Genomic DNA, 23,692 nt, shown 5'->3' on the forward strand with positions numbered 1-23,692 from the left:
CAAAGCAAAAGGCTCCATTGCCAGGGCAAATAGTAGGTGTAATGTAACAAGGGGCAGCCCTGGCTGGTTCCTCTGCCCACGCCATAGCTTTCTGAAATTATGGAACATGTTCAAACTTTGGCAGTGGGGTCTGTATATAGCAAACTGGTCCAGGCCACAAATCCATGCCCTAGGCCAGAGTGTTCCATAACACTACATTGGAAGGCCCATTCCAGGCTATTCAAAGCCTTCTCAATATCCACTGCGAAGATCACTGCCTCTGCTCGGTGGTAGGTGTTGTCCTCTAATAGTATGAGGAGTCTGCGAATGTTGAGCACCGTGTCAGGGATGAATCCTGCTTGACCTGAGTGTATGAGTTTAGGCCTAGGGTGGAGGTGCCAGTATCCTGCTAAGGATCTTGTAAATTATGTTTAACATTGATACCTACTGGTAGGCTCTTCTGTCATGGACTGGCTTCCCCAGGGGCACAATCAGAGCCTCTTGGGTGGAGGATGGTAAAAATCCCGTCTCTAGCTGTCTTGTTAGAGGTTCACTAGCTTGGAGGCGAGGTCCTCTGCGTATGTGGAAATAGAATTCAGCTGGTAAAGCCTTGTAATCCTGGTGTTTTGTTCCGGGCCATGGATTTTATGTTTGCTTGGATTTTTGGTATGGTGATTTCATTAATCCTTACTGCCTCTTCAAATGACAAGACTTCAGTCAGTAAAGTCTGTCGGACTCACACCGATTCAGCTTTGCACCGACCCCTGATCATGCTCTTAAGTGTCCCACTCCACCTGAGGGACGACACAGAGCCAGTGTTGTCCTCAAAGTATTGCTGAATGGCAGTACCCACTGTGTCCTAGAAAACGGGGTACTCCAGTGACTCCAGTTTTAATCTCCACAGCGGGATGCAGGGCCATGATCTCTACCATCCCAACCACAGTAGTCTCAGATTGTGGTCAGATATGGTCCTGGAGAGATACTCAGTGGTATGTACAAACACATGTATGTCTGGTGTGCATAGAAACACGTCCAGGCACATATGTAGCTCATGCAGGGATGAGAAAAAGGAATAATCCGGTCCTACCGGACGGTAGAAGCACCATGAGTCAGCTAGCCCCCATTATGCCTGCCAGTCAGAAAACTTGCGTGTCTGGGTACCACCGGTCGTGGTGGCGCACCTGGTAGAGGGGGGAGTCACGCTGGAACACTGTGCCCTCTCCAGGGCATAAAATGGGGAGAGACCCTCCGGGGTCACCCCCTCATGCAACCAGTCCAGGTAAGTCAGCAAGTAGACATTGTCCTTCATGAGTGTGAGGCTTTCGCACATTGCCACCATATCGGAAGGGATATCTGTTATCGTTCTCTCTGTTGTCGTAACCCTTTCTGCTAGGTGCCAGTGGTCATCTTTCAGGATGCTTGGAGCCACCCCGGGTGTATTGATCTTCTTTTCCAGTATTTCTCTGTAAGTGGTAATGACCTGTAGGATGTCTTGTAGAGTGGGCCCCTCAGGGGTCCCATCTGCGGTGTTGTCTTTGTATCAAATCGGGCCTCCCATGTCCAAGTCCTCATTTCTTGTGGCTTTACCCTTGATAGCGAATTGAGGACAGGCAATATGAAGCTCTTTGAGGTGTACCCCTGCCTCCTGATGTAGGTTCAGTTGTGACTCCGTACAGTGAAGCAGGGCCACGTCGCTCAGTTGAAGAGGTGGAGTAGTCAGGATGGTGCTCTGATTCCACTTAGTGTTGGTGGCCAGGCTTTGCAGTGGGCCACAAGAGCACGCTCTCTGTGCAGAGCAGGGCGACCAGTCAGGGCACACCTCTGGAATGGAGTTTTGCAGGCCACCTCCCCAGGCCCCAATAGGAACCTAACTATACAGTCATGGTGGGTCACGTGGTCAGGGCTCCTAGTGGCCCCCACAAGTCACTTTTGTCCCTCAGGTGTCATTGCAGGGTTCTAGCAGCCCGGGTTGCCGGACACATTTTGCCGCCACCTCACGGGTGCAGGGACAGTCCAGAGCATCGAAGTTGCGTAGCGCTTGGAGCTGGGACACCGTGCGTCTCTCTGCTATATGTTCAAGTATGGGGCCCAGTTGACAGCCAATGCTTCCTGGGTGCAATTTGAGACTTACCTAAATGTTCAGTCTGCTATCCCTTATTGCCTTTATTTAAGGGCCTCGCCGCTACTTGCTCCTCCATAGAGGTTCTGGAGATACGGCACTCACCGCACTGGTGCTCCAATGCTAAACTGCAGTGTGGTACTCCTCAGGGCATGGAGGGGATCACTGTGGCCAGTGGCCTGTTGTGCTCTTCTTTCCTTTTCCCCTGCTGAGTGTTTGCAGTCAGCAGCAGGTCCTTCACTCTGCTCCCCCTCGGTGGTAGTGTTATGACAGTTCGCGTTGCAGTACTCCCACCTCCGATGCACCGCCTGGTGTGAGAGTCAGTGGGAACCCACTCACAGTTCAGGGCTCCTCGCCTGTTGGGGTTTCTCCTGCAGCTCTTGTCACGCTTGGTCTTGTGTGGGCTAATCTGCAGCTCAGGCCTGGGAGTCAGCACATAGTCTGGTGGTCTGCGGCCGCCATCTTCAGGCTTCAAAAAATTATAAAAAATGTACTAGACCTGAAGGTCGAGTAACTTGAATAATCTACTTGACCATAACTGTAATGTACTTGACTTGTAAATGGGTCTCACATGTGTGACCCTAAGCAAATATTTTACTTTACAGAGTCGCCTTTTTCTTCTTTCTCACATCTGAGTGTACCTTCAAATATGTGAGCTTAGAATTTCTGCTGTACGAAAAAAGTATGTTTGATTAAATGGGCTAGACGTTTGCTGTATGTATTAAAAGAATCTAGCCCACAGATAAAGGACACATGATCCATTACCTGCCTCTTTGTTTACTAATAACATTGCTACCAGGGCAGGAATGTTTCTAGGTTTATGTTTAAACACTCATTTCAAATAAATATATTACTAAAGCATGACGTGGTCACACACTGTCATTTACAGACAGAAATTATCCATGAAATGTTCAAAAACCTTCTCAGTAACTTGCAGCTTTACTGCTAAAACTATATAATGTATTAACAAATCTGTGAAAATTGGTTCTAAAAAACATTTATTCTTTGCACATCACCAAGTAAAGTTTTCCAATTTGTTTTCATCCTATTAAAAAAATTGTTATATCCCACAGAAGTACAAACAATGGGTTTTGAACTGATATATATTTTAAAATGTTTGTACAGTTGTGTTAGCTAATTCAATGTTGTGTGTTAGTAAAAACTGACAAACTCCTGGAACTCTGATGTCAGAAGGAAAATTTATTGTAAGACCGACTGACTTTTGATCTCTGTCTCTGAACACAGAGCAAATGCGACAAGAATAAGATTTAAAGGCCTCCTTCACTTTCTGACTTAATGGACCACCTGTCCTTTGTAAACTCGCCAGAAGGGTCGAGTATGTCCTAAAAATAGCTCAACCTGATAAACTGTGTCTCGCCATACTTAGTAGAATTTTCGAGGCCTCAATCTTATCGCCACCTGGCAGGATCTGTATCAGTCCGGGCAGATTCTCGCTCTGTCTCGCTCGTAGGTCACTCAAATACAGTCAACACATGCAATGGTGCCAGGGAGGCTCCCTGACATTAAAGTAACCGCAGGATGTGCTAGGCTGGAGCTCTAAAGTTTGCGACCTATGGCATCGGCGGTAGCATCCCTCCCACCTTCTGACTAATCCATGACGTATTAAGGGAGTAACCTGTTCCTGCTTCTGCAATCACAAGAGCAGCCTCCACCTACCTCCCCACCTCAACACTGGCCAGGTTGGCACCATTGGGCACCTCTAAGATAAGTGGCCTACTGGAACCATTTCTGTTTGTCCTTTCAGCAGAACGTTGCCACTGAACAAACCTGACTTTGGTAATCCACAGGTATTGGGCCCTCATGCCTCCTTTCCTAATGATCCTATTGTGACAAGTGGGGAACAGGCTATAATTTGCAGGGTTTTGAGGAGGTCCCCTTAGTAACACTTTCCAGCACACGTCTACCTTTCAAACGACCCATTTGATATACCTGTGCAACAGTTATGCTACTCAAGTATTTTTGTTTGAAATTCTTGAGTCACCAGCAGCTTGAAAAGGTAATGTCTCCTCTGTCTGAACAGTCTTGCACCATTTATGCACAGTGGTTTTGAATCCAGCCACTACTAATATTTTCTGTTGCATAGAGATACATTTTAAGATGCACAACTCTAATCCCATATTTCTTAATAATTGCTCTCTAGGGATACGTGTTGTGCCTAAAAGGTTTCCAGGAAATATGGGTATATCCACTGTCACTCCACACCCTTGATAGTCAACTGTGTGTCTTCGGAAAAATGTATTTTTGTGCATCTGTAGTACTGACTGCATCTTCAACAGGTTGTATTGCCAAAATCTTACAACAGGCAGACACTGGAGCGTGTATAGTGGTGTCACAGACTCCTTAATTTAACTGTTATTTCCTACATTTTTTTAAATGTGGCATACCTGGGTGTTTCTCACAAGATCATTGATAGCTTCCCCGAAAGTAGTTGGCAGTCTTTCAGTCAAATTTTGTTGTGGAGGAAGTGTTCCGCCATTAATAATTGTGAAATGTGTGCTCGAAATATATTCTGGTAGACAAGAAAGGACCAGAATAAAAGAAAACAACATGCTAGATCTCAGCAACTTCTTACTAAAATAAAAATGGTCATTTGCAGCTTGTCAGTGCCGTTAACAATAGTCCCTGGGGTGCGGTGTTGGGGGGCGAGCTCCAGGGGTCCCCACCGGTAATGCCTGCACGGGCAGCAGGCCCCTGGCCTAAGAGCTCATGACTCGGTCCTAGCATGGGGCCCCCTCTTTGCATTTTGCTGAGCCCCCCTCAAGTTTTGTTACACCACTTCGTCCCCTAGTCCCTCACATAAATATGGGCAATTGTGGCCAGTTGTGTTTAGGCGCATGCTTCCACTTCCCGGACAAGAGCAGTGATAGCAGATGTTGATTAGTGTGCCTCTCATTGGTTGTATTGCAGACTGTGCGCCCGTTGTACTAGTACCTGTTTGTAAACTAGCATGCACAAATTGGTTTACGAAAAGGTTTGCAATTTGCAATAAGATCTTTATAAAAATTTGCTGAACTTCAAACTGCCCTGGCAAGGACGTCGCATAACCACCTGCCTCATAAATGTTAATTAGGTAGGTTGTTATTTGTGACACCCTATGACTGACTGACTGTGAATTTAGTGTGGTGGCAAGGAAAAAGGCGGCAGACCACCCACCATCCCTGGATTTTCATTCCCCTTCAGGAAAAGCACTTGTCCATTAAAGGGGCATGCTGCTTTTTTCTTTCTATTATTTTTTTTCAAGGACATTTTTCTGCCTGGGCAGACTTTCAGACCTCCAGCGAGGTTTAAAAATTGCTTGTAAGAATCCTGCTTGTTTCTGCCAATTTTATTTTACGTGTATGCCACTGAGCTGTTGGGTGCCTTCATTTCAAGGATGCTGTATCATTATTTTTATTTAGTGCTTTTTAACGGACATTATTTTTTTATTTTCCTTGTAATCCGTAGGGTGCCTGGGCTCACATTTTACACTGAGTTGTTACCTCAATAGCAAACTGTCGTAGTAATCAGTTTGAGTTAGGCCTGCTGTCTGACTTGCTTTATTAAGGCTACTTAATGGTGACTGCAGCATATCTGCAGACTAATAGGGTCAGCAAGCTTTGCAGGAAGATGCACACCTGACTTGGTATGTATCTAATAATTTGCTGCATTTTCCTTAGCAAGGGATACAACAGCTAATATATGTCCATAAATGCTGCTCTTGCACAATATACGATTTGGCAATAGCGAATGAAAATATAGTAAATCTGATTTGCCACGCTACACCCCCTCCGGGTAGATGTCTCTTATTACTCAAGCCCATGTGCTGTGCATAGCTCAGGGCTCTGCAAAGCAAACAAACAGGGAGTCTCACCAGACATTTGTTGAGCATAATTTATAATTATAGATTAGTATAGAGATTACCTCAGACCATGATAGAATAGGTTTCACCACCAATCACTGAGACATCTTGAACAATCATACAACATCTGTTCATACATATTTATTGAAAGACTGTGCCAGCAGGAAACGTGAAGCATTGATAGTAAACATTTAACAAATATTATAACAAACATTATTAGTAATATGAACATTAAGAAAGTGCCTAACATGTATTAAATATACTGAAAGTCTTGTAGTGAATCCTAGTTTGTTTTAACGGGATAACAGGAGTTAGCTTAGCGGTAGGCTTGTAAACTCGTGCCCCCGTCACCCAGTGACTTTTAACCTACTTAGCTTGCTCTGTCTTAGTCCATTTAATTATTTATTTCCTTTAAGATGGCGGCCTTGTTTATAGTTAGGCCACTTGTTATGGGTTCTATTATCAGTGTCACTGCTCCAAGGCGTCCAGATCAAGCACGAAAGACAAACATACAGTAGGTATTCACACTTAGGGATTTTCCCTCTCTATACTTTCGAGGGATTGTTGATATTAATTGCCGTCCCAAGCATGCCTGTTATCTATTGTTATGAATAACACTTATGTCAGGGGACCTTGTAGATCTGTATAAATACAACACACTTTAGACAGATAATCAGAGGGATTCCGACCAAAGGGCATCGCCACCATCGCTGATACCGATGCTGTAGTCATCTTGACGCTGACCCAGTCTTCGTGTCCCTGCGGAGTCTGAGATAGAGACCTCATTCCAAGGTAACGAGGGTTTGGGGCTCCTCTCATGGACACGGCTTTGGCAGATTAGGTTTAAAGAACCCAGCTCTCCTTTTAGGTAGGAGGTTAGACCTATTCTCCTTAGGGTATTAGGGCATATTCCATCTTATACATATACATATATTTCTTTTATATATTGCACAATGGTGGGGGTCTTTATAACAATGACTCTCTTCTTCACAATACTGTTGCTTGGTATATTCATTATCCTAATCATTGCAGTTCATGCAACTTATCACAAATTGCAGTTATGTTGAATAAAAACTATTATAATTTCACTGCATCTGTGTTATTGCCTTTGTTTGTATGAGACATAATAAATCTGTGAGAAAAGGGTAATTTCCGTTTAACCACGACAACCCTGAGAGATCTTACTTTGAGTCCATGCGTAAGTGACTGCTATAAATCACCTTTTACTATTGTGGTTCTGGTGAGGTACTGCTAGTAAGCCGGTAAGGTTTGGATAACAGTATCAACTAGTTGTAAGAAGAGACTTAGTCACCTACAAACGGAAGTACTGTCATCCTGAGACCAGCAGTCTTGCTCAGAGCAAGAGTCCAAACTACGACATGGCGCCCAACGATGGTGTTTAGGCACTAATTTACGGATACCCTGACTATCACTGTCTCACAGACAACAGGTACCCTCAGTACCATTCAACGGAGACGTCCGTGGTCTTTGGGAGAATCCTCCTCAGCCAAACAGGTAACACCTAATTAGGCTGTAGGTTGTCGAGCTCGAACTCACAAAAGGAAAAACTTCCCCTATTTTGGTGTTCTGTTTCTCTAAACAACTATGGCTAATACCATAGACATTCCTGCAAATGCTAGACATGCACTTACACAACATTTATTAGCGCATGGCCTTACAGAAGAGGGCGGTATGTTACCCTGATTATAGAAGCGACTGAAGCTTACCAAACAGAAACGTTTTACTGTTGGGTTGCCTTTCCTGAGGCTGACCAACGAACACACACATCCTTAGGGACATACAACAGGACATGCTGGAAGCTAGACACTTATACACACGTGACAATAAAACAAATTTGGTCATCAGAATAATAGCTGGTGCCCTTGGATTTACCTATGTCACCTTTAATGAGGGTGACACGGTGCCGATAGCATAAAAATCACATTTGTACTCCAATGCTGAGAAACGTTTTGCTCCTACTGAAAAAATTCTGACAGCAGTTCAGATGGCCGTCATAAAGGAGAGGCCACTTGCCCAGGGGAAACGCATTATTGTTGTCTCCCCCGTGCCGGCCTTAGAGGTTGTCACTAAAGCGAGCGTTCCAAACGCTAAGGCATTACATCCACGCTGGATTCAATGGGCAACGTCTCTGACCGCCACTGATGTTGATTATGTGTTTGACCCAAGACTTCATACACAAGAATTTCTCCAGTATGAACAGGAGTACCCCGCTCCTGTACATATATTGCCAATAGACAGTTATAATACCATCATTTATACTGACGGATTGGCACAACCGGCTGTGGGTACTAAACATCAATACTCGGCAGCTTGCGCAGCCGTGTGCGGAGTAATGGAAAAAGGAGTTTTCCATCCTCACAATACCGACACTCAGACCTTAGGGGACTGCACAGCCCAGTTGGCCGAGCTTCAAGCTCTTCTTCTAGCGCTCGAACATTCTGAGCCAGGAACACAGACTTTGATCGTCTGTGATTCATATTACTGCGTCCAGTCATACAATGAATATCTCAATCATTGGAAACTGAACGGGTTTAGAGATTCTAAAGGGAACACCATTAAACACAAAATGTTGTGGGGAAGAGTGGCTGATCTTAAAGATAAGCTTCCATGTGTCCATGTAGTTCATACATTAGGGCACCAACGTGTAGGAATACACGTTGCTGGCAATACATTGGCTGATGAAACAGCCAAAGCATCAGTAGCTACGGCTTCTGTGGCTGCAGTGACTCGTTCTCGGACGAGGTTGGATAATGAAATACTGATTGCCGTTAAAGCTTCGGCTGCAGGCAAGTCCCTTCCGAAAGGATACCCTACGAACTATACTTATCATATCAGTGCACAGAATGTTGCTTTTGCAGCAATTCCTGAGGTAGGTGATCGAGTGATCCCCAATGAAGACCAAAGATTAGAGCTGATTACAGCTGCACATGAGGGTGTCGCTTCTGCACATGCTGGTATACAGGCCACTATCACCATTCTACAACAACGGTACTGGTGGCCTGGTCTATGCAGACGGACTAAACAGTATGTCCTTTGCTGTGACATTTGTCAGCAGATTAAGGGCTCAAATATCAAACGCCCTCCGCAGACATCTCTCTTAGTGTCAGACAAGCCACTCCATTGTGTGTACCTGGACCATTGTGGTCCCTTGCAGCCTGATGGTGCATATAAATACATTTTAGTGGCTGTAGATTCCTGTTCTAGATTCCTGTGGGTATGGCCACAGCGGTCGGCTGACGCCCGGACTGTTAAAAAAGATTTGCTGATCTTTATCGGTACATATGCGGTTGCAGCATTCCATTCGGACCAGGGCCCTGCATTTGCCTCTAAAGCTTTCAGGGACACCATGAGAACGATGGGTGTTGAACTCCATTACTCCTCACCATACCATCCCGAGGGAAATTCGGTCGTGGAGAGGCGGAATCGTGATCTAAAGCAGCCTTTAACAGCTCGAGTATTAGGTTCAGGCCGCAGTTGGTTACATCACCTATATGGGGTCCAGAGAGCACTGAATAATCTGCCAAGACGGTCCTTGGGGGGAAAGTCTCCATATGAGGTTCTCTTTGGGACACCTATGTATGTCCCCGATCTTGATGCCCCTGGTATGGTGGCAGCAGAAACACCATTTGACATAAAAGAATGTCTCGCTGTTTTACAGAAGCTTGAACAATTCCGTGATGATAAATCATCTATAAGTGCTGCCACCTTGGCAATAAGGGAATTGGCAAAAACTTCGACTGGCTGGATTCCTAACGTTGGGGATCTGGTTCGTGAGAAGATCGCTGTGAAAAAAGAGTTTGGTCCATCATACAGAGCACCTGTACCGGTCTTGGGGATAAAAGGCACCAGGACTGTCATCCTTCCACCATTGTCAGGTTCCAAATCAAACAGATTCATCTCCATTGATGACATCAAATTACACCATGTGGCCGATTCTTCACAGTAGACCAGGAGGTCCCTTGGGTAGTTCCCGATCCCCTCTCACTACCCAACAGGACATCCATCTACATAGTAGGATGAATATCACTACTACTGACTATGCAACTATGTCAACTGCTGTTCCAAACACTTCCTCGACCATTGGGAGGGCGGAAAATGAACTTTTGTTGGTTCCAGTAACAACTTCGGAGACCACCCGCTTCAGGATTTGGCTGTGTTTTACACGAACACTTCCACGGCGAATGACGTTGTCTATCAAGAACTTCCACGAGCAATGGATGAGAATTCGACGGGTCCTGTGTTTGCAGAGACTTCCTCTGGCTATTTTGTAGACATTGATGATTTTTCTTCGGATTCATCCTCAACTGAGACTGACAAACTTTCGAGAAGTAGCAAATTCTATCGATGGCTTAAGGAGAACTATTTGATATATCCGTGGAACTATCTCTGGTTCTGTTTGACATTCATTGCATTATTTTTATGGATTGGTTTTGTGACTGTTTTCTTTTTACTAATTAGTGGTCACTATATTGCTGATCTCTCCTCTGTGGAGCCTGTTGATGAAATTTTAACACCACATCATTCATCACATAAGGTCCGACGTGATTTGTCCCCTGTCAATATTACATCTATTCCGATTCCTGATGGGATTGTATGGGACAAAGTTCTGTTCGATATATATGGGCCTACAGAGATAATTCAAATACCATACGTGTTCAAAATTTCAATGTCTGATGTTATTACACCTAATGTTGTCTCTGATGATTGGGATGTCCAAACAGTTGATTCAATGCTAACTGAAATGAAGGACTACTCCGCTTTTGGAAGTGATGATGTATATGATTATACAATGAATTATGGGGAAATGTTCTGCTATAACAATTGGGGACATCACTACCTGCACCGTGCAACTAGATATAGGCCTCTCTTTAACTACACTCAATGGGAACACTGTTCAACACCACAGGTGGAGAGTCCAAAGTATTACAGGGACAAATTCGCATACTTTTCTGGGCATGATACAAAGAAAGCTGAATCATATTATTTTAAATTACCTACAGTGCAATTTAAAAAACTTTTGCTAACAGATACTAAACTGATTTATTCAGATCCTTTTGTTTCCCGGCTCTCGATTGAGGGTTACGAATATTGGAAGAACACTATTGATCTGAAGAGTGTATGGGTAACACAAGATTGGCAGATACAGGGTAGGGAGGCTTTGTTTCGAGCTTGCTTGATTCCTGTGCAAATGATTTTTTAAAATGACACTGTTGAGCAGGCATCATGTCTGGGGTTAGCAAAAATTAAAGATCTGAACACGCCCAGTATCCCCACTCTGACAAAATTTAGAGATTGGCAACACATTCTTAATATTTCAGAGTACAGGCTAGATGCAATGGTTAAGGCTGGTGCTTATAATTCTTCACTTTCCCGTCCCGGCGGATGGTTGGTATGGTCCACCGACACTGATGAGTGTCAAAGGCGTTTTTGAACTCTTCAGGGTTTTTTTCCATTCATAGGCCAGACCCTCACTTTCTATCAGGTCAACATACTGGTATAATTACAACATACAGTGTGGGTAAGCTGTGCCAGCAATGGGTGCAGACAAACACTTTAACAGCGGTTAAACAACACCTGAACACTCTTTCTGATAGTATAGACTTACAGGATTTCCTATTAGGTCCTAGGAAACAACTCTCGAAATGGTTTTTATATGCTATGTATAATGAAATTTGGAAACTTTCTCAAATTGAGGCTGCTGCACGTTTAAGGCAACTTGATAAGGAGAATTTGGAAAAAAACATTGGCTGTTGTCGACAATGGCATGAACACACTGTCCAACAGGATTTATTCATTGTCAAATATAGTGTCGTCTGCTATTGATATCACTCAGACTGATTTGTCCCGGTTATATCATGGGCAAACACAGCTACGTTCCATCATGCAGCTGGTTTGGGCATTACAGACACTGAGAAGTGGCCACATTCCATGGAAATACATTAATGGGAGTGAACTATTCGCTGCTTTTAATTTTTCCAGGGAACAGGAGAGAATGGCTAAAAGGGAGGCTCGTTTCACCTTGCTTCAAGTAGAGAAGTTAGATAAGTTGCCCTTCACGGTAGCAGAGAGTTCTTCAACTATCTGGCTCTTACACGGCATTATTAATTTACAGTTTTCGACCTTTCGTTTCTCGAGCTGCCTGAAACATCTTGCAGTGGGACGATATGACCGGCTAGGAGATAGCTTTATTAAGGAAGAGTGGGAGTTGCCCTGTGAGTATCGATGTTTGAACGGTGAACAGGAGGTCTTTCTTAGCGGAAGTGAATGTGAGACTGCTGTTCGTCATTCCATGATATGCAAACAGGTGTCTCTTCACAGTCTTTGCAATGCGGGGGTTGCAAATTTGGCCTGTTTTCTGAAGCGTACTCCCGTCCCCTTGATTCGTTCAGTGTTTCATGTACTTTCTAATGGGAGTTATGTTCTACTGAGCGATGACAGCTGTTGCGGCTTGCGACCTGGAATTGCCTACGCAATCTCAGTCACGAAGGTCGTTACGTGTTGTGGCCATGTTTTGTTTCCCCCCACACGAGAGATACAAGTATCTGAAATGTGGCCCCACATTGATACTATTAATGTGAACTATGACAAGTTGAGTAGACTAAAGGCGCTATTGTTTCAGAAACAGGTCGCCTTGACATCCGCAAAAGAGACGTATGCTCTCCAGCTTGCGAGATCATCAGCCGAGATACAATCCCTTTTAAATACCGATTTCCCCAAACACTTTGGAGAGTTGGTATCCAGAATATTCAGTGCTTCAAGAACAACTGGGATTGTTCATTTCTTTAAGGCTGTCGGGTCTGGTTTCGTGCCCATCTTCCAGACTGTCTTCGGAGTCATCCCATCAGCCATCCATTCTCTCTTTTCCAGTGTGTTTGGTGGCTTTCCAATTATTTTGGCTTTAATTGGCGGACTGCTACTGCTATTTTTTCTGATTCGCGGTGGTTGTTTTTTCCAGCGACACAGAGCAATGGAGCCGCTCCCGTCAACCCCGCTGTGCCGTGAACGCATGGTTCGGATCTTCGGTACACCTTTGCTGGTGGAACTGGAGTTTGACTGGTCATTGTCATTCCGGCCTCTACTTTGGTGTGTGCAACCGGTGTTCCGCTGCATATGGTGTCTCTTTGAACATCTGCCTATGGTCTGTCTTGCTGTTGCACCGACATCTCCTGTGGACCACGAACTGCTGATGTCCCCGATGAGGGTTCATACACGGTCATGCCCCTTGAGACTGAGGTTGCTCCGCGAGGCCACCTATGAACCTTCTGTTATAAGATCTAATATGGATGAGGACGCTGCAGCGAGTGTCGATACATCGATGAATGTGGCTCACTTCTGCTCTGTGGATCCGTTTGTCCGTCCAGCTCTCGATTTCACTTCAGACTATGTTGACTTGTTTTTAAGATCCTTGAATGGTGACTTCGATGACATTCTTCAAGATCCTGCATATAACACATGATTTGATGAATTTGCTTACCAGTTCCCGGTTCTAAAATAAGCGATTATACTGAAAGTTTGCTGTACTTGTCAGGTTGATATTAACATCTCTGTATGTTTTTTAAATGAATTTTAACACACAGCAATTATTTTGTCATTAAGTAAATTTTTTAGCTTGAGTTTTCGTTTTGTTTTTTGGCCTTCAGTTCAGTAGCAGCTTTTTTAGCGTTTGGATTGCTTTACCTTCATCATACCAGTTACGGCAATGGGGAGGGTGTAGTGAATCCTAGTTTGTTTTAACGGGATAACAGGAGTTAGCTTAGCCGTAGGCTTGTAAACTCATGCCCCCGTCACCCAGTGACTTTTAACCTACTTAGCTTGCTCTGTCTTAGTCCATTTAATTATTTATTTCCTTTAAGATGGCGGCCTTGTTTATAGTTAGGCCACTTGTTATGGGTTCTATTATCAGTGTCACTGAGCCAAGGCATCAAGATCAAGCACGAAAGACAAACATACAGTAGGTATTCACACTTAGGGATTTTCCCTCTCTATACTTTCGAGGGTTTGTTGATATTAATTGCCGTCCCAAGCATGCCTGTTATCTATTGTTATGAATAACACTTATGTCAGGGGACCTTGTAGATCTGTATAAATACAACACACTTTAGACAGATAATCAGAGGGATTCCGACCAGAGGGCATCGCCACCATCGCTGATACCGATGCTGCAGTCATCTTGACGCTGACCCAGTCTTCGTGTCCCTGCGGAGTCTGAGATAGAGACCTCATTCCAAGGTAACGAGGGTTGGGGGCTCCTCTCATGGACACGGCTTTGGCAGATTAGGTTTAACGAACCCAGCTCTCCTTTTAGGTAGGAGGTTAGACCTATTCTCCTTAGGGTATTAGGGCATATTCCATCTTATACATATACATATATTTCTTTTGTTCGATGGCATGTGTAGCTGCAGATACACATGCTGTGCACATCCCGCCATCTGGTGTTGGGCTCGGAGTGTTACAAGTTGTTTTTCTTCGAAGAAGTCTTTTCGAGTCACGAGACCGAGGGACTCCTCCCATTTCGGCTCCATTGCGCATGGGCGTCGACTCCATCTTAGATTGTTTTTTTTCCGCCATCGGGTTCGGACGTGTTCCTTTTCGCTCCGTGTTTCGGGTCGGAAAGTTAATTAGAATCTCGGAAAAATCTGCGGTATTGTTTGCGTTTGGTATCGGGTTAGTTACAACAGATCGACACCGACTTTTGAAGAGCTCCGGTGGCCCTTTGGGGTTTTTTCGATTCCCCGTCGGGGTCTGGTCGGCCTGGCCACGTGTCTCTTCAAGGCTGATGGAACGGACCCCATTCCGCTTCTGCCCAAAATGCCATAACAAGTATCCATATACAGATCAGCATCTGGTCTGTAACTTGTGTTTGTCGCCGGAACACAAGGAAGATACTTGTGAAGCCTGTCGAGCGTTTCGGTCCAGGAAGACACTAAGAGACCGAAGAGCAAGGAGACTGCAAATGGCGTCGGCGCCGACAGGACAAGAGTGTTTCGAAGAGGAGGAAGAAACATTCTCCATCCATGAATCGGACTCGGATGAGATCGATCCCGAAGAAACGCCGAAAACCGTGAGTAAGACGTCGAAACACAAAACTCACGAAAAAACCACTAAAGCCCAGGGGACGCCACCGCCAACAGGCCATGGCTTAACCCGAAAAATAGGTGACCGATCATCGGCACCGAAAAAGGGCACGCTGGGGGTGAAGTCATCCGACTCCGGTCGAGATACCGCCACACAGCAATCTCGGGCTCGAGATAGTGGCTCCGAGCAGGTTCGGCACTGAGATAGCGGCACCGAAATGGGTCGGCACCGAGAGACCACAACGCCGAAAGTAAAGAAGGTTTCGTCGGAACTGAAAAAAGCAGCCGAAAAGGTTTCGATACCGAAACATCCGGCCTCTGAATTGAAAACAAGTTCCTACACTGAGGAACAAGGACTGTCCACACAAATGAAGACACATAGATTTGGACAGGAATTGGAAACAATAGAGCCAGACTATACACAAAGAAGGCTCCATATCCAAAAAGAAACAGGGAAGATCAGTACTCTCCCTCCGATTAAAATGAAACGCAAACTTGCCTTTAGGAAAAAGACAAGCAGCCACAGGCAAAGGTGGCTAAACAAGTAACCCCGCCACCATCTCCACAATGCTCTCCGCAACCATCACCGGTAGCCACTCCACCAATGATGCAATCCCCAACTCATACAGGAATGATTCAGGATGACCCTGACGCATGGGACCTTTATGACGCACCAGTGTCAGATAATAGTCCTGAATGTTATCCAGCTAGACCGTCGCCACCAGAGGATAGTACAGCCTACGCACAGGTGGTGTCGAGAGCAGCGGCATTTCATAATGTCAGCCTGCATGCTGAGCCCATTGAAGACGACTTTCTTTTTAACACACTGTCGTCCACACACAGCCAGTATCAAAGTCTTCCTATGATACCCGGAATGCTAAAACACTCCTAACAAGTGTTTGAAGAGCCTGTAAAAGGAAGGGCCATTACTCCAAGAGTGGAGAAAAATTATAAACCGCCACCAACAGACCCCGTGTACATCACACAACAGCTAACACCGGACTCAGTTGTAGTAGGGGCTGCACGCAAAAGAGCAAACTCACATACTTCAGGAGATGCACCACCTCCAGATAAAGAAAGTCGAAAATTCGACGCAGCAGGCAAAAGGGTGGCGGCACAGGCAGCAAACCAGTGGCGTATTGCCAATTCACAGGCTTTGTTGGCCAGATACGATAGGGCCCATTGGGACGAAATGCAACACTTTATAGAACATTTGCCCAAGGAGTTCCAAAAGAGAGCGCAGCAAGTAGTAGAAGAAGGACAGAGTATCTCCAACAATCAGATACGGTCAGCAATGGATGCTGCAGTCACAGCTGCTAGAACTGTCAACACAGCAGTAACAATAAGGAGACATGCATGGCTGCGTACATCAGGATTTAAACCAGAAATACAGCAAGCTGTGCTGAATATGCCATTCAACGGACAGCAGTTGTTTGGGCCGGAGGTGGACACTGCGATCGAAAAACTTAAAAAAGACACTGACACGGCCAAAGCCATGGGCGCACTCTACTCCCCACAGGGCAGAGGCACATTTCGAAAAACACAGTTTAGAGGGGGGTTTCGAGGACAAAGCACAGAACCCACAACCTCACAGACAAGACCCACTTACCAGAGCCAGTATCAGCGGGGAAGTTTTTGTGGACAATATAGAGGGGGACAATTCCAAAAGAATAGAGGAAAGTTCCAAAGTCCCAAAACTCCTCAAAACAAACAGTGACTTCCAAGTCACACATCCCCAACACATAACATCTGTGGGGGGGAGACTAACCAAATTTTACAAACATTGGGAGGAAATTACAACAGACACTTGGGTCCTAGCAATTATCCAACATGGTTATTGCATAGAATTTCTCAAATTCCTTCCAAACGTCCCACCGAAAACACACAATATGTCAAAACAACATATAGATCTTCTAAGACTAGAGGTTCAGGCATTGCTACTAAAAGAAGCAATAGAATTAGTACCAAAACACCAGAAAGGAACAGGAGTTTACTCTCTGTACTTTCTCATACCCAAAAAAGACAAGAGTCTGAGACCTATATTAGATCTCCGAACATTAAATACCTACATCAAATCAGATCACTTTCACATGGTGACATTACAAGACGCAATTCCACTACTCAAACAACAAGACTACATGACAACACTAGACCTAAAGGATGCATATTTCCATATACCGATACATCATTCACACAGAAAGTACTTAAGGTTTGTATTCCAGGGGATACATTACCAATGCAAGGTGTTGCCATTCGGAATAACAACTGCGCCAAGAGTTTTTACAAAGTGCCTGGCAGTCGTAGCTGCACATATCAGAAGGCAGCAAATACATGTGTTCCCGTACCTAGACGATTGGTTAATCAAAACCAACACGCTAGAAAAATGTTCACAACACACAAAGTATGTCATAGAAACCCTCCACAAACTAGGTTTCTCAATCAACTACACAAAGTCACACCTTATACCGTGTCAAACACAGCAATACTTAGGGGCGACAATCAGCACAGCAAAAGGGATTGCCACTCCAAGTCCACAAAGGGTTCAGGCATTTCACAATGTAATACAGGCCATGTATCCAAAACAAAAAATACAAGTCAAAATGGTGATGAAACTCCTAGGCATGATGTCCTCATGCATAGCCATTGTCCCAAACGCAAGGTTGCACATGCGGCCCTTACAACAGTGCCTAGCATCACAGTGGTCACAGGCAGAGGGTCAACTTCTAGATCTGGTGTTGGTAGACCGCCAAACATACACCTCGCTTCAATGGTGGAACAGTATAAATTTAAACAAAGGGCTGCCTTTCCAAGACCCAGTGCCACAATATGTAATAACGACAGATGCCTCCATGATAGGGTGGGGAGCACACCTCAATCAATACAGCATCCAAGGACAATGGGACACTCACCAAAAACAGTTTCACATAAATCACTTAGAACTATTGGCAGTATTTCTAGTGCTGAAAGCATTTAAACCCATAATAATACTTACTTCCAGAGTTGGGGAACACCACAAATAGATCTATTTGCAACAAAGGAAAACGCAAAATGCCAAAACTTCGCATCCAGGTACCCACAAGATCTGTCTCAGGGCAATGCGTTATGGATGAGTTGGTCAGGGATATTTGCTTACGCTTTTCCCCCTCTCCCACTCCTTCCATATCTAGTAAACAAGTTGAGTCAAAACAAACTCAAACTCATACTAATAGCACCAACATGGGCAAGACAACCTTGGTACACAACACTACTAGACCTTTCAGTAGTGCCCCATGTCAAACTACCAAACATACCAGATCTGTTAACGCAACACAAACAACAGATCAGACACCCAAATCCAGCATCGCTGAATCTAGCAATCTGGCTCCTGAAGTCCTAGAGTTCGGACACTTAGACCTTACACATGAATGTATGGAGGTCATAAAACAAGCTAGGAAACCTACCACTAGACATTGCTATGCAAATAAGTGGAAAAGATTTGTTTATTACTGCCATAATAATCAAATTCAACCCTTACACGCATCTGCCAAAGACATCGTAGGATACTTACTACATTTTCAAAAGTCAAAGCTAGCTTTTTCTTCCATTAAGATACATCTTACAGCAATTTCAGCTTACCTGCAAATTACGCACTCAACTTCTCTATTCAGGATACCAGTCATAAAAGCATTTATGGAAGGTCTAAAGAGAATTATACCACCAAGAACACCACCAGTTCCTTCATGGAACCTCAACATTGTCTTAACACGACTCATGGGTCCACCTTTTGAGCCCATGCACTCTTGTGAAATGCAATACTTAACATGGAAAGTTGCATTTTTAATTGCCATCACATCTTTAAGAAGAGTAAGTGAGATTCAAGCATTTACCATACAAGAACCATTTATTCAAATACACAAGCATAAAGTAGTTGTACGGACAAATCCTAAATTTCTAAACAAGGCATTGCTAGATGGATAGTTAAGTGCATTTAAACCTGTTATCTTAAAGCAAAAAGAGATCTGCCTATTACACCAAAGGCACACTCAACTAGAAAGAAAGGTGCTACCATGGCCTTTCTAGGAAATATTCCAATGACCGAAATATGTAAGGCAGCTACATGGTCTACGCCTCATACATTTACCAAACACTACTGTGTAGATGTGCTAACGGCACAACAAGCCACAGTAGGCCAAGCAGTACTACGAACATTGTCTCAAACAACTTCAACTCCTACAGGCTGAACCACCGCTTTTGGGGAGATAACTGCTTACTAGTCTATGCACAGCATGTGTATCTGCAGCTACACATGCCATCGAACGGAAAATGTCACTTACCCAGTGTACATCTGTTCGTGGCATTAGTCGCTGCAGATTCACATGCGCCCACCCGCCTCCCCGGGAGCCTGTAGCCGTTTAGAAGTTGATCTTGAAAATCTGTATATTTGTAAATATATTACTTTAAACTACATTATGTACATTACTCCATTGCATGGGCACTATTACTAGCATACACAACTCCTACCTCACCCTCTGCGGGGGAAAACAATCTAAGATGGAGTCGACGCCCATGCGCAATGGAGCCGAAATGGGAGGGGTCCCTCGGTCTCGTGACTCGAAAAGACTTCTTCGAAGAAAAACAACTTGTAACACTCCGAGCCCAACACCCGATGGCGGGATGTGCACAGCATGTGAATCTGCAGCGACTAATGCCACGAACAGATGTACACTGGGTAAGTGACATTTTCCATATATTGCACAATGGTGGGGGTCTTTATAACAATGACTCTCCTTCACAATACTGTTGCTTGGTATATTCATTATCCTAATCATTGCAGTTCATGCAACTTATCACAGATTGCAGTTATGTTGAATAAAAACTATTATAATTTCACTGCATCTGTGTTATTGCCTTTGTTTGTATGAGACATAATAAATCTGTGAGAAAAGGGTAATTTCCATTTAACCACGACAACCCTGAGAGATCTTACTTTGAGTCCATGCGTAAGTGACTGCTACAAATCACCTTTTACTATTGTGTTTCTGGTGAGGTACTGCTAGTAAGCCGGTAAGGTTTGGACAACAGTATCAACTAGTTGTAGGAAGAGACTTAGTCACCTACAAACAAAAGTACTATCATCCTGAGACCAGCAGTCTTGCTCAGAGCAAGAGTCCAAACTACGACAGTCTGTACCTAATTCTCTGATGATAGTTAGAAGTGTATTCAAAGAAGCTTCTCCACACCTCTCCCAATGGCAGCCAGAGTAAGCTCATCCATGGGTGTTAGATAAGCTTAAGGAAAGCAAGCCTTCATTCTGGTGTCGATCATATAACGTTATCATACAACAATTGTCCATTGGGACTCATTTGATAGGGAACCTCTTGTATGCTTCCCAGGTATCCAATTCATGTGTACATTTCAATCCTTACTAAATAATGAAAACAATACTTACAGAGCACTCCTTTTCTATTTCCACAATGTATTTACTGTGTCCAAGAGTAAGGTGCAGAATATGCAGCGTGATCTTAGTGCAGACAATGCAGTGCTCAAATGGTAAACCTATATATAATCCACATATAACATGACAAGACTGTACAAGCCCCAGTGGTTGAACAATGACTTTAGAATAATTCAAAACCGAGATAAGCAACCCAAAAGGGTGGTTTGTCGATGTTTTGACCAGTAATAACTATTATGGTCTTATCAGGACATTGCTATCTGACTAGTGTACTGAGTTGCCTCATGCGGTCACCTAGTGTAACACGTAAGGCAGGCTAAATCATCTGGGATTTTTACAAGACGTCTCCTTGGTCCATCGCTGTCAGGGCTCATATAACATGGAACAAACAACATTTCCCTATCTTAGCAAACAAACATCGAAAGGTGGTCAGATGACCAAAAAACAATATTTTACAAATTGAATTGTCAATGCGCCATATCTATTGAAAGCGGTTTCAAATTGTAAAAGAACTTCAACAACCACTTTTGGCAATCTGGACTTTAATCCCACTCACAAATTTTGTAAACATCCCTCAGTTTTTTATAGATAAAATTTAGAAAAACAGAGGAAGAAACCAACTTTTTATCCCACCAGCTAGATGTTCTCCTAAAGGCAAACTTCCAAGTTTTCCGTTTTAGAAGAGTGTATGCCTAGTTTGGAAATATTTACATCTATTGCAGAATCAAAACTAATCTTAATGATTCAGCGTAGTCGCCCCTCAAGCTCTCATTGGGCCATTTGTCCTGCTAAATATTTTCAACAATTGGTGCAGTTCTTCAGCTCCGTAATTAAGGCTATCCCGTCAGTCACTTAACAAGAGACCAGTTCCTTCTTGTTGAAAGGATGCAGTTGTTCACCCTTTGTTTAAAAAAAAGAAAAAAAAACTTTCTTGGACCCTATTGATCCAGGGAACTTCTGCCCTTTATCTTTCCTACCATTAATGTCTAAGATTTTAGCATATTTTTTTCTAAGTTGCAGGGCCCTCTTTCCTGGGTTGCCAACAGATTGAGTTTCGCCCTGGATGTAGTACCAAATTGGTTGTTGTTTCGGTGTTGGACGACCTTAGGAGAAGGATGGATGCCAGAGGTCCAGGAGCACTCATGCTCCAGGAACACTCGGTGGCTTTCAACTCTATAGATTGTACCATTCGCTTAACAAGTCTGTCGGGGATAGGTGTAAGGGGCTAGCTTTTATCTTGGTTAAAATCTTTTTAAATGTCACAAAACTAATAGTTTAACCTCCTTCTTTTCTCTGCAGCCTAAGGAGCTCCGGGTTTGGAGTCCCACAGGGCTCAGTCCTGTTTTCACTTTTATTCAACATAGATATGCTGAACATCAGTGAATTTATTACATCAAACAGGATTAAAAGTAAAATGTTGAATGTTAATGACACCCAATTGATATTTGGGATGTTTCTGAATTAGAGCATCTGACAGGGAGAGGATAATCGCAGAACTGATCCACAGTCCAGCCGTTTTGCCTTAAAAAGACTTTCTGAATCCCATAGTTCTAGTAGAGGGGAAACCAAGGGACCTACTGGGATTTGTGACACAAGGAGTAGTTTAGGAGGTTGTCCCACGGTAGTAGCCTAAACTGTCTTCCTCCGTAGTCTCTGAAGAATATTGCTAATGCATAACTTAATATACTGCTTCGGACACGTTATGTGCAATATTTTGTTGTGTGTTTAAGTTTGATTTAAGTAAAGTACTCCTTTTTCAAAGATTAAGCATTGGCTCGACTTTGAGCCATTCACTTGTATAAATTAATTTATGGAGCTCTGAGTCGCCAAACCCAGTCTACCTCCATGAGTAAGCGTTGAATTGCTCAGTGTTTGTCCAGTGAGGGACAAATGGTAAAGGGGAGTCGGTGATCAGTTTTGGGCTCCATAGTAAGTTTAGCATCAGGATTCCAGTAGTAATATGCTCTGATAGACTCCGTTTGACCACAGTAATCACTGTTTTCCTGGGACTCCTGAAAAGGTTCACACAGTGTCCTGCATCTAGAAGTCCTCCTGGGTAACCAATATCTGGGGCTTTTGTACAGTGTTACTGTCCTAGAGTATCAATAATTGTAACCATTGTTTCCCTCTCCAGATAGCCACTCACAGAAAGTTAATCAAGCTTTTAGGTAATAATCATTCATTCATTCAATCATTAATCATGCTTTAGGAAGCTACCTGCTAATTCATTTGCTCATCTTGTCTGCATAGATAAAATATTAAATATAACAATTATTTGAAAAACGTTCTTTACTTTTACTAGCTATGTAACCATTTCAGTTTTCCCCCTCTTCAAGCCCACTGGAGTTTGCAAGAATCGTAGGTTATAAAGTCGTAAATGGTAACAAACACATCAGCAGTGTGCTCCTCTTGTTCTCTGAGAAGAATGGAAAACACACAGCCATGCAGTGTAAATTATAATTGCTTATACAGTAATACTGACCAATTTTTTTCTTCGATTGACAGGATCTTCTGACGTTCCACAGCCTAAGCTGCCTTCACAGCACTGCGGATGAATGTAGTCTGCAGAGTCCGTTCCCACGTAGTACCACCAGCACCACTTCATGGCGAACACGTTCCTGGGACATGTATGTTATGCCAGGCGCCACTCCAGCTTCCAGCCCAGTTCCAGAGACTTTCACCAGCACAGCAGAGCGTCATTCACTAGTGCCTCGCACCAACCCTGAAGCAAGCTCTACTCCTGCACCAGCGCTTAAACACAGCCTTAGAAGAACCCCAGCTCCAGAACACCCCAGAATTAACAGAGAGAGCCTTGCCCAGATGCCTCATCCAAATCTGGGACAGAGCCTAAGCACAACTGACTGGAGAGTGAGCTGGGAAGACCAAGAACTGCAGAGGGCAGGCGCTGATCAAGGAAGTGGCAGAGTTCTACGTGGGGGTGATTCCTGGGTTGAGGGGGGCACTAGCAGCTGCATCTTTCACATAGATGGAGAATTAGACATTGAACAGATAGAAAACAATTAAAGGAAAACTTGAAATTTTACATGTTTATGCAATGCCCTCGAAGGAGAAATTAAGCAAGTGACATTGAGTAGTGGTGAGCCTTGTTTTAGGAGATTCCACACCTAGTGTCACAATGCTGCTTTTGCCTTGCTTTTTCAGTAAATAGATTATAGAGATGGGAATTTAACCATCCAACCACCTGA

The 23,692-nt window shown here is 43.9% G+C and overlaps 1 protein-coding gene across 1 annotated transcript in view; it reads left to right on the top strand.

Moving 5' to 3' along the window:
- The window catches only part of FAM53B (family with sequence similarity 53 member B), a 58,356-nt gene extending 34,664 nt beyond the window's left edge, over positions 1-23,692 (top strand). Inside the window, exon 4 of the mRNA XM_069239128.1 lies at positions 22,992-23,692. Coding sequence (XP_069095229.1) covers positions 22,992-23,510 — 519 coding nt within the window. The 3' untranslated portion in view covers positions 23,511-23,692. The remainder of the gene's footprint in view (positions 1-22,991) is intronic.

This window comes from Pleurodeles waltl, chromosome 6 (assembly GCF_031143425.1).
Source record: "Pleurodeles waltl isolate 20211129_DDA chromosome 6, aPleWal1.hap1.20221129, whole genome shotgun sequence".
NCBI lineage: Eukaryota > Metazoa > Chordata > Amphibia > Caudata > Salamandridae > Pleurodeles > Pleurodeles waltl.